Source organism: Pseudorasbora parva, chromosome 16 (genome assembly GCF_024679245.1).
Source record: "Pseudorasbora parva isolate DD20220531a chromosome 16, ASM2467924v1, whole genome shotgun sequence".
NCBI classification, from domain to species: Eukaryota; Metazoa; Chordata; class Actinopteri; order Cypriniformes; family Gobionidae; genus Pseudorasbora; species Pseudorasbora parva.
The window spans coordinates 1,648,547-1,662,242 of NC_090187.1; the positions used below are offsets into that span (position 1 = coordinate 1,648,547).

A 13,696-nucleotide genomic window follows, 5' to 3' on the forward strand; every position below is an offset into this window, starting at 1 on the left:
TAGTGTAGTTTCGAAACGTATAACTACTGTAGTCGTCGTATGAACACCTTTAATATTTTTTCGTATTCACTTTTTGGATATTAATAAATCTTGAGATGAATAACATTCAAAGGAGCGTATGAAGGGACGGGAGCGTTTCATGCTGGACAAAACAAAAACAGACCTGGTTGCCTTTAAATTTGGAGTTCATTAAAATGAAAATTTTTAGTTAATACAATGAACATTTTTTGAGAGTCAACAACCTTTATTCAAATATTATTAAAAGATTTCGTAAGTATAATGGGTAATTGTGTGTGTTTTATTTGGAATAACGCAGTGAAACATGCCAAATTGTGCTATTTTTATGATTGTTTTATATGTGGTTAGATACAATCATATTTTGAGTTTCTGTTTATTAAACCAATTTCCTTCATTGTATCAACTCAAATTTTTAATTTCAATAAACTCAAAATTTTAAGGCAACCGGTTACTTACCTTTTTAAGTTAAACCAACACACATTTTTACGGTGTATGAATATGTGCACAAAATGACCTTAGCAAGTCTTGAAATTTCCCCATATATAATTTATTTAGTAATTCATTTAGTTTTTTTTTTTTTTATCTATTATCTATGTATTTAATATTAAATGGTATATAGTCCTTTGTAATCCTGTGTCAGTTCTTGATTCTTATATGCAAAGTTGGCTGTTCTCTCAGAGGTCCTTGCTTTTCTGTTTGGCGGGGACGTATGGCAGTACAGTCTGAGTGCTCTTATCCGAAACCGTTTGTGTGCTGCTGTTCCGTAACAGTTTTTTCCGGCAGCCCGGGATGAGAAGACTTTTCCTCGGGAGTGTGTGTGAGCCCGTCATCGGCAGCTTTACGGGAGAAGGGTCCGCGGACGCCGTTTCACGACAGTTGTAGAGTCCCGGCGGGATTGGCGAAGAACTGGGCTCACTGTCCGTATCCGGAGTCCCACAGTCGGCTTTATCCTCCTCTTCTTCCTCCTCTTCATCTTCATCATCATCGCAGCACAAAGCGTGGTAGAGGATCTTGTCGCTGAAGCGGACCCGCTCTCGAGGCCCGGATGTGCGGGATGTTTTCTGGCTGTGCGTGGAGCTGGAAGCCTCTTCGCTGGAGGAGTCCGGCGTGATGATTAAAGGTCCGTTTGGGACGGGTAAACCCCCGTTCATCTGCGAATACACGCTGGCCGTTGTGGGCGCGGATGATGACGGCCTCCCCTGGCTCTCCTCCGTCTCCTCTCGGTGTGCTTTCCGGTTGGACGCCTCCAAGAAGTTGCAGAAGTCCCAGCTGTCGGAGAGCATGTCCTGGCCGAGGAAGTCCAATCGGAAGGCCTCGCCCAGACCGCGCTCGCTGCTCGAGGTGCTGCTCGCCGTCGCCACCGTCCAATCATCAGGCTCCAGGTCGAAGTCAAAATCAGATGTGAGTTTGTCGATCTGACCCACCACCTGAGAGAGAGAGAGAGAGAGAGAGAGAGAGAGAGAGAGAGAGAGAGAGAGAGAGAGAGAGAGAGAGAGAGAGAGATGAAATAATGCGTTCCTTGATCATCAAAGATGCATTAGCATCACCTCGGAGGTCAGTCTAATTTAACTTTGGTCAACTTCAGTTCTTTGATCTGAGGATCATAATTCATTTTATTAAACTGTTTGAACAAAAATGGAATTGAGTTGACTTGCAGGGCCCTCGTTGTCCAACACAATATTCAATGGAAGTGTCAATATGAGAATTCATTTTCACAATTGTTTTGTGATACCCAGCATGGGATTTTATGACTTGCCCAGTGATATATTAAAAGTTGGATCTCATCTGCATAAATAATATCTATCTATCTATCTATCTATCTATCTATCTATCTATCTATCTATCTATCTATCTATCTATCTATCTATCTATCTATCTATCTATCTATCCATCCATCCATCCATCCATCCATCCATCCATCCATCCATCCATCCATCCATCCATCCATCCATCCATCCATCCATCCATCCATCCATCCATCCATCCATCCATCCATGACCTAAGGTAAAATTATTGCTAATACATAAAGTGAGTTGGATAAGCTCAGAATGAATAATGCTCAAATCAAATCAAATTAATTTTGAGATTTGCTAAATATCACAATTTTATGAAATTATTAACTTTAGGTAACCATGCACAATGCATATGTAATCAAATATGGGCTGAACAATGATAAACTCTGTAATGTCAGAGAGAGACGAGTACCCAAATAAAGCATGGGACCAGTGCTGTTTTTCTCAGCCGTTCGTCGTCTGAATAAAGGCTATTTCCGTGTCCTTGAGAATAAGCAGTACCACAGACTTGTGTAACACGGTTTCTTGGTTTAGGTGTGTTTGTCCTGTCACTTTGTGGCATAAACACAGAAGGATCAGATGAAAATGCCCTGCTGGCATGAGGGATTAAAAATCTAATTCATTTATCCGGCACAATGACTCCAAAGGAGCAATTAGGAGCTCTAAATCCCTGATTACAGCGCAGTGAAAGCCAGAGGAGGGCCTGTGTTTCCGTGATCCGCTCACTGATTTAACAGATGAGTTGCCTGAGACTCTTTTTCTCATCTCTATCTGTAATCACAGACTGCACGGGTGATACTATATTTAAGCGTGTGCTGCAAAAGCCGGTTGTTGAGTTTGCTCAGTCGCTTATGGAACATGACGGCTTGACTTTGTGTAATTGCCTCACTGTGTTGTTTGTGTTGCAAATGTTTTATGTCAGATTGAGTTAATTTATGACAGGACCTCCCGTTGTTTGAAGATGTTTTCCCACCCACATTGTGGATGAGTGGCACTATATCATCAAACAGCAGGAGGATGTCCTGTGTGAACGAAACCTCTCTTTAGTGAGAGATGTCAAGTGTATTAGGCCAATCAAATGATGAATTAGCTCAGAGATAACGCGTAGGTAAAGGGCAATTGGATTGAATTGAGTGACAGGTCATTAATAATGTTCTGCCAGCCAATAGTTGTCTGTCCGAGTAAATCATAAAACTACAAATACTGCAAACAAAGTAATAATGGTTTACATAAAGCCACAGCTGTTTTCAACATTCAGCATATTGGAATGATTTCTGAAGGATCATGCAAGGCTGCTGTGCTTCCTCCCTCTCCGCTGGTTTTCATTCTATGCTCTGATTCATAATAATCGAGCCGTTTGGACTCGTATGCGATGGCGTTGCTGGATGAAGGGTAGGAGGCTTAATAACACACGCTGAGGTGCTGAGGATCTGCGATGAATTGCTGGCCCAAGGGCGGATGAGATAGCTTTGTTTACTAGATTACTCGTCCCGCAAAAGCAGGATTTAATTCAATCAATGTTTTCCGGATAGTCTGGCACCGTTAGACACGTTTCACGAGGCCCTGTCATCCAAAGAGAGAGGCGTAATTTTACCAATATTAGGTCCGTCATGACTCATGCCATTTTTGATATTAATTGGAAGTGCAGCACATCCGCACAGGAACAAGTGCGCTGTCAGAAAAAGTTTTTTCCATTTCCAACTGAGAGGTGAAGTGTGTAATTTCTGAGCCACTAGAGGCCCAGACATTAACACTCTTCAAATATAAACTTTTTTAATAAAATAAAATAAAAATTTCAAATAATTTTTTTGGGCATCTTTTAATGAACAGTTCTTTAAGATGACCTGCTTTTTCCATGTTTATTTCTTTAGTGTGTAATAGGCAGTCCCTCCAGGATTTCGCGATATTTTTTTGTGATTTTTGCGATCAATATGACTGATTTTGTGGTGGTAATTTCCAGAAATTAGCATATATATATATATATATATATATATATATATATATATATATATATATATATATATATATATATATATATATATATATATATATATATATATATATATATATATATAACCTATAGGTTGCATTCACTTTAAATTTTACTGTCTACAGTAATACAGGGACCTAATAGCCTGTCACACATCCCAAACCTATTCACTCAAGACACCACCAAGACAGACATGTAGGCATAATCATGGGTGTACTTGATTATGATTGTTCAAGGGCATTAAGCCTATAGAACAGATCTGTATACTCGCGAGCGCTAACAGGCGGCGCACAGAATCCTCAGCCAGTCTGACATCGGTCCGTGTGTCAGGACGGAGCAAATTGAGTTTGTGGTATACAGCGTTTTTATTAACTCTTATTTTAATTGTGATCTCGCAGATATTACTTTTATTTGGTCATTCATCCATCTAGAGAAATCAATTCGCCTGATCCTTGGCACTTAGGCCTATGTGAAACGCGAGACGGCAGGCGAGAAAGATTAACTTTCGCTTTTTACAAAGACCGTGCAAGCACCACAGTGTCTGTAAACCTAAAAAAACAAAAACACAATGTATTAAAGCTTTAAAGGTGAACTATGTAGTATTTTTGCAGTAAAATATCCAAAAACCAGAGAATTATATCAGAGGACCGGGACGTTTCAGGATTGCATTTAAGGGAGTCGCCTGTCAATTGCGTCATATCTGCGCTACCCTCGGTTTCGGCTTTTATTTGGCAGGAGCGCTTTACTCTTAGCAGTGTGAACAAGTGAACGCACGGAGAAACGTCATAACATCATTTTGAACACACTTAAATGTATCTAATATGATAAACAGAGCTGCTTTACCTCAAAATCATAACCGGAAGAGCGGATCAGTGCAGGCGCCTGGCGACTGTCTCCCGTCCCTTCATAATAAAAGTCCCGGTATTTGCGAGGCGGGTATTTGTTTAACAATCGCTCCAGCGGCTGTGCTCAGCTCCTCAACACTCGGTCCTGCTCTGCTTTAGACTACAGTAACGTTAATAACCGCATGCATGAACGTGATTTCTGCCCGAGTCCTATTTTCCACCGGCTGTGATGAGAAGACCACATCTCCCAAGATGTTGCGCTCACACTTTGCGTCATCAAACTACGCATTTGTTTTGAATAGGCGCCCTCCAGTGGACGGAAAGCTGCATAGTGCACCTTTAAATAAATTAGACATAGTTTAATTCGATATTAATTTTTTTTTTTGTTATTGAAAATACATTTTTGTGATTATTTTGTGGTGAAATGGCAAATTATGCAGGATCGCAAAAAAATGCGACACTTTGCTGATTTTGCATTGTATTCAGCGATCGCGCAATCGTGAAAACTGGAGGGACTGAATAGGGGTTGCACCGACTAGTCGACCTTAATGCTCTGTCATGACATGTTGCAGAAAGACTGGAAATTGACTGTGTTTATTTCTTTAAATGCTTTTAAAACCAAGCTTAAAACAGTAGAGACTGCAGCAATTGTTTGTGATTGTTTCTCATAAGCTGTTATTTTAATGTTGTATGTACGTTGTAACTGTTTTTAATTGTATAATATTGCTGCCTCTTGGCCAGCCCTCCCTTGAAAAAGAGGTTCTTAATCTCAATGGGACTCTCCTGGATAAATAAAGGTAAAAAAAAAAAATGCCGCTTTAAGCTTGACGTCGACTAGTCGCTGGCCTATAGAGGGCGCTGCGAGGTAAGCTATTTCCTGACACGTAGGCTCTGTTTTCAACAGTTAAAAATGACAAGTTAAAGCATACTCCGAGAGCTCTCCACAAAACATGTTTGATTACCATCTGGATGCTCAAAATTGATCGGGAGAATGAATGCGTATTGTACAGGTAAGTTAATCATTGCGCTAAACTGTGTGCTGCATCAACACACACACAGCCGATCGCACATCACGTGGAGATCGCTCGCACCTCACACTAAACCATTCAATAGCAGAAATGCATGGTAAATGGTAAATGGACTGCATTTATATAATGCTTTTAACAGACCCTATGGCCATCCAAAGCGGTTTACATCTTGACTCGCATTCACCCATTCATTCTCTCATTCATACACCAACGGCGATGTTTGTCATGTAAGGCGCCATCCAGCTCGTCTGGAGCAGCTGGGGTTAGGTGTCTTGCTCATGGACACCTCGACACTTGGTCAAGTGCGACCGGGGATCGAACCGCCAACCTTCCGGTTTGTAGACAACCTACATGAACCACTGAGCCACTGCCCCACATTGTCAACACTGTTCTGTGATTTATCAATAAAATAGCTTAGAAACTGAAAAGTTCTAGCATATATTTCTTGATAACTAATATTCACAGCTTCACTATTAGTAGAGAGACGCTACAGGTAGAGTTAATTCACACACAATCTCTCACTAATGCATTCATATACATGTCATCTTTATTGTGCTACTTTATCTATATCTGATTCAGAACGAGCAGAAATCTGTGAGAAATATAACGACCATACGACAAAAGAACTGATACAAAAGCTGTAGGATTAATAACCTTATGGGCAGCGGTGTGTCGTGCCATATCTGTCCTGTGTCCGCGTCTCAGCTCGAGGCTCAGGCTTATTTGTTCATTAATGACGTCAGCGAGACTAGTCGACGTCGACTCGACTTTCATCACATAAATGTCGACTTTAAAAAAATGGAAGTCGTTCAATCTCTAGTGTGTAATGTTGTTCTTCTCAATATTAGTGTCAGCGTTCCTGAACTCCTGAAATGCCTCCATTTTTAGTCTGGATTTTTCTTCCGGAAAGCAACATATCACAAAATTCCTTATTATAATAATTCATACGCAGAATAAAGGGGCGGAGCGTGTTTGAGTTAGTGAGTAGTGTGTTAAAACTGGCGGTTATGGTAAGGGAAGGGGCATTTCCCATAGACCAATCACAACACACCGCTCCAGCTGACCAATCAGAGCACAGTGTGCTTTTCAGAAGGCGGGGCTTCACAGAGACAGGAACTAAAGAGAGCGTTACTGCCAGACTGGGAGGAGAGGAGCCGCAACAATGGAGAATATGAAGAAATAATCAACATTCAACAACCTGCTCTAGTAGAGCCAGAAAACAACAGCTAGACTTTAATAATCTGAAAACCCTTTCTTTCTCACTATAAATAACCTTTTCTGCACTACATCCATACTTCCACAGATGACAGTAAAGAACATTTGTTTTTAAGAGTGTACATGCAAACATAAAAAAGGTTTCTTGAACACTCCCCGTCGGCTATTGGTCATCAAACTGTGCAACTTCTAAATGAACAGGTTTAAGAAATGGTATGTAATCGAGCCTCTGGTGAGAAATAAACCTTAATTAAATGCTTCCATGCTGGGAAATGTACAGTTTATTTTGATAGTTGGCACTTGAAGTGTACATGGACTTTTTTAAATGCATATCAACACTGTAGTTATTGGCCGATATGTGAACAGCCAATCACACGCTGTGACATCAGCAGTGAACAGCCAATCACATGCTACGGATCGGTGAAACTGAGATTCACGTCAGCGAGATTATTTTCTCTCTTCTGCAGAATTAATTTCATGATTGAAAAATATTAAGATTTTAAGCTAAATTTACACAGCAAACAGAAAAGAGCTGTCTATAAAAGAGGACAACTAAAAGAAAATCTAACTACGTCAGTGCAAGTAAAAGTTAGTTTAGTTGATATATGGAGAGAATTGAACATTTAAGCTCACATTTATTCATTTTATAGCTTTATTTATTGATTTTAAAGCTTATTTGTATGACCTTTATATAGGTGGCTATTTATATTAATTTGACCAAAGTGCCCATTAATGATCGATTAACTAAAATTATACATGTGTAATTGAATAAGGATATAATAATTACATAAACTATATCTAAATCATTTTAAATAATTATTATTATTATCATTATTATTATTATTATAAATAAGCATTAGTCTTTCAAAGACAATTAGCTATGTAGTAACCTTTAATTTGGTGTAGAAAAAGGGGGCGTGGCTTTATTGCATCAGAGGTGTGTCACTTTGCTTAAAGCTGATTGGTCCAATTTCAGTTTGAGGTCTCTAATCCAGAACATAACCTGCCCTGGAGCAGTTTAGCTGTGGAGCGTAAGTTACTATGGCGACGAACACAGCTAAACTCGTTATGAGATAGTTCGTCATGGCGATGGACACAGCTAAAAGCCAAACCATTTTAATGGTACCTAAAACCCAGGATTGACACAAACTAAGCTTAAACAGATCTGGCTAGCCAGCTAAACCGGCTTCATGGTACAGGTTGAGGGCTGCAACAACAACTTTTAAAATGATAATATCCTGGCCCGACTACTGTTGTCAGTGATATAAGTATTTAAAAATACATTTCTTAATGTCTAATGACTAACCCGATCTCATGTAAATGCGTATAAATAGTACGAGTGTGCAATGTCGTGGAATGTATACACAAAAACTCGTTTTGGTGTGCATATGATATGCACTTTATGCCGTGTACATGCCATAAAGTGCGTATGATACGCGGAAAAAACAGCGTAGCATATGCACGGCAAAATTAATTTTACACTCGTATTATTTATACACCTTTTTGTGAGATCCGCCTGCTAGTGACATATCAGGGCCATTTTATGATTCATTGAAATACATTTCTTACATCCAGTTCCTTTAAACCATCTATATCCATTGTTTGAGCTCACCTGCTGTGTCAGGCCGGATGTCTATCTACATCTAACACAGGCAGGAGAAAGTATCCTAACACTGCACAAATCACACACTTCACCTTCCCCGAGTACAACACAAACTGCTAACAGAAACAGAAAACTGCTAATTTTGCTGATAATGTCCGTTGTGCGGCGTAATCATGGAAGCATCCGCCTCCGTTCCCGCGGCTCGCTCTAGGAAGGGATCCGGCATCCCTCGGGGTAAACCAAATCATTCAAATGAGCGATGCCCTCGCCCCACTACAGCTCCTGAAGCAATTTAACTAGAGAGCAGCGCAACCTTTCTAGGTCACAGATGGGCTCGACGCAGCTACAATGAGCAGTAATCCCTGTGCCTTTTCTCCGAGATGCAGAGAGACCGAGTGGGCTATGGAGTAAATTATTGGGTAAACAGATTGCCTAAGTGTAAAGGATGAATGAACACATCAGGAAGAAGTCATTAGCGTAGGGACACATTGCGTTTTAACTGGAAGGAGCACAATGAGAACCTGCAATAGTAATTACAGTCTATAGGGTAAAAATCACATCCTTTTGTCGGCCTCGGTCCTCATAATGGCTGAGATTGCAGCTGGATTATTCAACTCAGAAAAGGTTCCTCTTCCCACACGTCTCACTGTAGCCAAATTACACACCAGCGCCAGGAAAACAGCACATTGTGCCGTTTGGAGCGGTTGAATCTGGTGCACTAAATGACACCAAACTGGCCTTTGCAATCTACATTTCTTAAAATGTGTGAAACCAATATGTTTATAATAAGCAAGTTAATACTTGAGTTACATTTTAGATGCAATATGGCCAGTGAGGCCAAATAATCTGTTTCTGCTGTTACATTTTAACTAATCGCAGAATCATTAATTCATCCAATTCAACCAATTGATCAAAACAAGTTTCAAAAATTAATTTAAGCATCTATTATAATATATTATACCAAAAAAAAAAAAAAAAAAAGGCACAATCATGAATGGTTCGCCACAACCGAATCACAGGAACAAATCGAAACTTTGTTTCTTTTAAAAAGTGTTTTATGCTAAACATATAAATATTCTATATAACTGTATATTTAATTATTCACAGATTAACTGTTGAGAAATGTTGAAGTTTATAAATAAAAACATTAAAGCCACAATATGTATGATTTTTGGATTCAAATATAAAAAAAACAGTTATATATTTTGTTGACTTGCGTACATTATTCCAAATGTTTCCAAGAATGTTTAAATCCAAAGAAATAAGTCATTTTAATCAGGACACGGTGCGCATCAATGACATCAAACCCGTTTGCCTAGCGTTAAACTAGTGTCGTTTACCATGCCTATATGATCTGGCTCACTGCAGTGCGAACAAGTGTCTCATAGTAGCTTTATAACATAACTTTAACACACTCAGATGTGTGTGATATGATATAAAGGCCCTGCATTACACACACACCCATTAGGGGCTCAGTATCGTAAAAAGAAAAAAGAGGAAACATAAAAAAGAAAGCGAAATATACAGATATGTTAGTCTACTTATTGGTTACTTGTTCTCTATAAGCTGGTCGCTCTATCATAACGTTGAGCAAATCATTACACTGCATATTAGTACTGGACGGACCACACGCCATGCTCATTTATTACAGCTGCAGAACATTATAGCATAGATGATTGGAATAAAAAAAAACACATTACATCAGAGATAGCCATTTAGTGTAAATTGATCAAGTAATACTGTCGTGTCACTAGGCTCTTTTTTATGAACTTATGCTTCAGCCCCCCCTAAAAAAATATGAGATTAACCTTTAAAACATATGAAACTGGCGCGAGGCTTCGGCTACGGCTTCGTCCCGTCTTTTAGTCTTTGTGTCAGTGTGTTCTTCAATCCGCACCAGCGCCGAGTGACATGGTTTTCAAGCTATTGTTATCAAATTTTTTGGCCTTCAGAACATCTTAAAATACACATATGTAGATCATAGAAATCAACACTTTCTCGGGGGAGCATGACCCGAACACCCCTAACATTTGTGATCTCAGTGATAATAAACCTATAGCTACATTATTGGATTAATGCATGTACAATATGGCCATGAAATAAAGTCATATTTGCTTTATAAGTTATAGTTTTTTAAAAAAAAAGGGGGGGGGGGGGGTGCAATATATGAATCTTGCGTAGGGTGCCAGAAAGGCTAGAAACAGCCCTGCTCTCTCACACACACACACGCACACACTTCTTTAGTAACATTGTTGATCTCGTGTCTAAACACACAACACCAGCGCCGTCAATGGCTCTCGTAACCTGAACCGCGTGTGTGTGTGTGACCTGGTAATCCCTACCTTATGGGGACAAAATGTCCCCACAAAGATGGCAATATCCGAAATCCTTGTCCTTGTGGGGACATTTTTAGGTCCCCATGAGGAAAACATCTTACAAATCACACAGAAGGAGTTTTTTTGAGAAAGTAAAAATCCAGAATGTTTCCTGTGATGGGTAGGTTTAGGGGCAGTGTGTGTGTGTGTGTGTGATGGGTAGGTTTAGGGGCAGTGTGTGTGATGGGTAGGTTTAGGGGCAGGGGCAGTGTAGGGGGATAGGATGTACAGTTTGTCCAGTATGAAATCCATTACACCTATGGAAAGTCCCCATAAAACATGAAACACGACGTGTGTGTGTGTGTGTGTGTGCTCGCTCATTCTGGAGAAGTTCCACCCTTTATGCCTCATACAGGGCCAAACTTGAAAAAAAAAAAAAAAGTTTTTTTTTTCTTCCATGTTTATCATGAGTATCGACTCTTTAACAGTGTAAATAAGTCAGAATGCATGAAATAGCATTAGACCATATTTTAAATATAGTGTCTAAAAATACCAGGCTCAGTATGACATCATTAATGTGTAGCCTATATGGAGTAAAGCACGGATCAGTGCATTATTCCTGTTCATGTTCCAGACATCTGTTGTTCTGGGCCCGTTCTTCCTCCGAGAGGTCTGTGAGGGAGTCAGTCTGCGGTGATGGGGACGGGTGACTGCAGGCACGTCTCTCTCCCGTATATATATGTGAGGAAGAGCAGGTTAGCGTTCCTGAGAGTGACAGCTGACTGACTGCCAAAACCTCCTGCCAAATGTCATCTGTGGCACTGGCCCGTGAATAACACACACTGGGGAGGCGATGCAAAGGCAATTCCTTGTGGAGTACACACATAAGGACACGTGCCGCTGATGTGTGTGTGTTTTAGCTGAACTCTCTCCTGCTTTGGGGTCACTTTCATTTGTAGTGAATATTTTCACTGCAGTACAATTCTCTTGATGCGTTCATACCTAACTAAAAAGATCAATTTAATTGTAAATAATATATGTATATACACTCAAAAAAGGTGTTTTACCTTCGTTTTTAACTTCATTGTGATCTGTGTTAGGGTTAACGGAAATGTCCGTAAAATTACTGGATGATGTCCAGGTAATAAGCTTCCAGTCTTTTTTTTGTGTTATTTTTCCTGAGACTTGGTTCAATCAATCAATCAATAGTTATTTATATAGCGCCTTACAGCAGCCAAAAGGTGCACAAGGCGCTTTCCAGAACAAACATCAAACGACAACATAAAGACAAGTCCAACCAATCAAGACCAAGACTACAAGTCAAAAAATAAAATAAATAAATAAATAAATAAATAAATAAATAAATAAATAAATAAATAAATAAATAAATAAATAAATAAATAAATAAATAAATAAATAAATAAATAAATAAATAAATAAATAAATAAATAATTGGTTATGAAGAACCATTCATGATTGTTCCATTATTAGATTTTTTGGTAACACTTTAGTAAACACACATTCACTATTAACAATGACTTCTGCCTCAATAACTCCTAATTTACTGCTTATTAATAGTTAGTAAGGTAGTTTTTGTAGCGTTCAAGTTTAGGTATTGGGTCGGATTAAGGGATGTAGAATAAGCTCATGCAGAATAAGGCATTAATATGAGCTTTAGAAGTGCTAATAAACAGACAATATCATAGTAATATGCATGATCATAAGAAACTAGTTAATAATTAATAACTGAACCTTAAAATAAAGTGCTACCGATTTTTTACATGGCAAAATATTGTGGCACGCTTAAGATTTTTAATAAAAAAATACAGTTTTTTAAGAAATTAAAGCTGCACTATGTAATTTGTTTAAATATTTAGACCCTCGAATGAATGATTCAATGACTCACTAAATCATAAATAATAAATATATGAATGTAACAAACAGTTTAATCATCATTAACTTATAATATATTTACCACATTTGATAGTTTTTTTGAACATCAGTCAACAAATATCCCCTCCGGACATCTACTTTTGCCACTACTATACATAAAACATAGCGATTCTTTTAAATGTGTATGCTTTTGATTGACTTTATCTCAGAACTGTTCACAGCTTTTGGTGTGTAGTATGACACGCGATCTATCTGTGCTCTGCGTTTCCTCTGAAAAGCTTCTGAAATAAAGGCAGATGTAAGCTGTGTTTGGTCTCACCGAGTGTGTTTTTCCAATAATGTCCTGCTGAGAGATGCAGTGTAAAAAACTGCTGTCCTACTTTAACTTCTGCTGAATCCTGAAATCCTGCGCGCTGATAATTGTGGGCATTTATAAAGTTCTTCAATAAGTGTTGTTTTCATGCTGCTGTTGTCTCAAACAACCAGCACAATCAGTCTGCTTTATGTAACAGTATACACACCCAAAATAAGGAGTCATTTCCATCAGCTCCAAATAGCTATTGAAAAAAAAAAAAGTTTGTCAGGCAAAACTTTTCAGGCCTGTGAATGATCCATTATATAATATTCAGCCTTTGGCATGAATTTCCCCAAGAATCTGACTGAGCACTTGGGTAACAGAGAGCTATTAAAACCGCCTCTCCATAGTTAGAGGCCGAATGTGATGATTAGGAACTGCAAACAATTACAGCAACAGCGTCACATGCTGATTTCAAAGTGAACCGTTGGTAAATATTTCTTTAATGTATTTCGCTCATGCAGCGATTCAGACTGAAATCTATTCATCGTCCTCTCTGTTTAGTTCACTCTGGGCTGCATGCGGGATTTGTTATCCTGCTCTGTCCTTTTTATTACATTCTGCTGGCGGATTCATCATCATCTTTATCGTTATGAAATTTGCTTAGGAAAGAAATAATAATTTCAGCTTCTGAAACTCAG

General features: G+C 38.9%; 1 protein-coding gene across 5 annotated transcripts in view; it reads right to left on the minus strand.

Moving 5' to 3' along the window:
- Positions 1–543: 543 nt before the first annotated feature.
- insyn1 (inhibitory synaptic factor 1) overlaps positions 544–13,696 on the minus strand; it is a 94,612-nt gene continuing 81,459 nt past the window's right edge. For all 5 annotated transcript variants that reach the window (XM_067419611.1, XM_067419610.1, XM_067419609.1 and 2 more), the window contains one exon: positions 544–1,445. In XM_067419611.1, the coding sequence (XP_067275712.1) occupies positions 693–1,445 (753 nt within the window). In that variant the 3' untranslated portion in view covers positions 544–692. The remainder of the gene's footprint in view (positions 1,446–13,696) is intronic.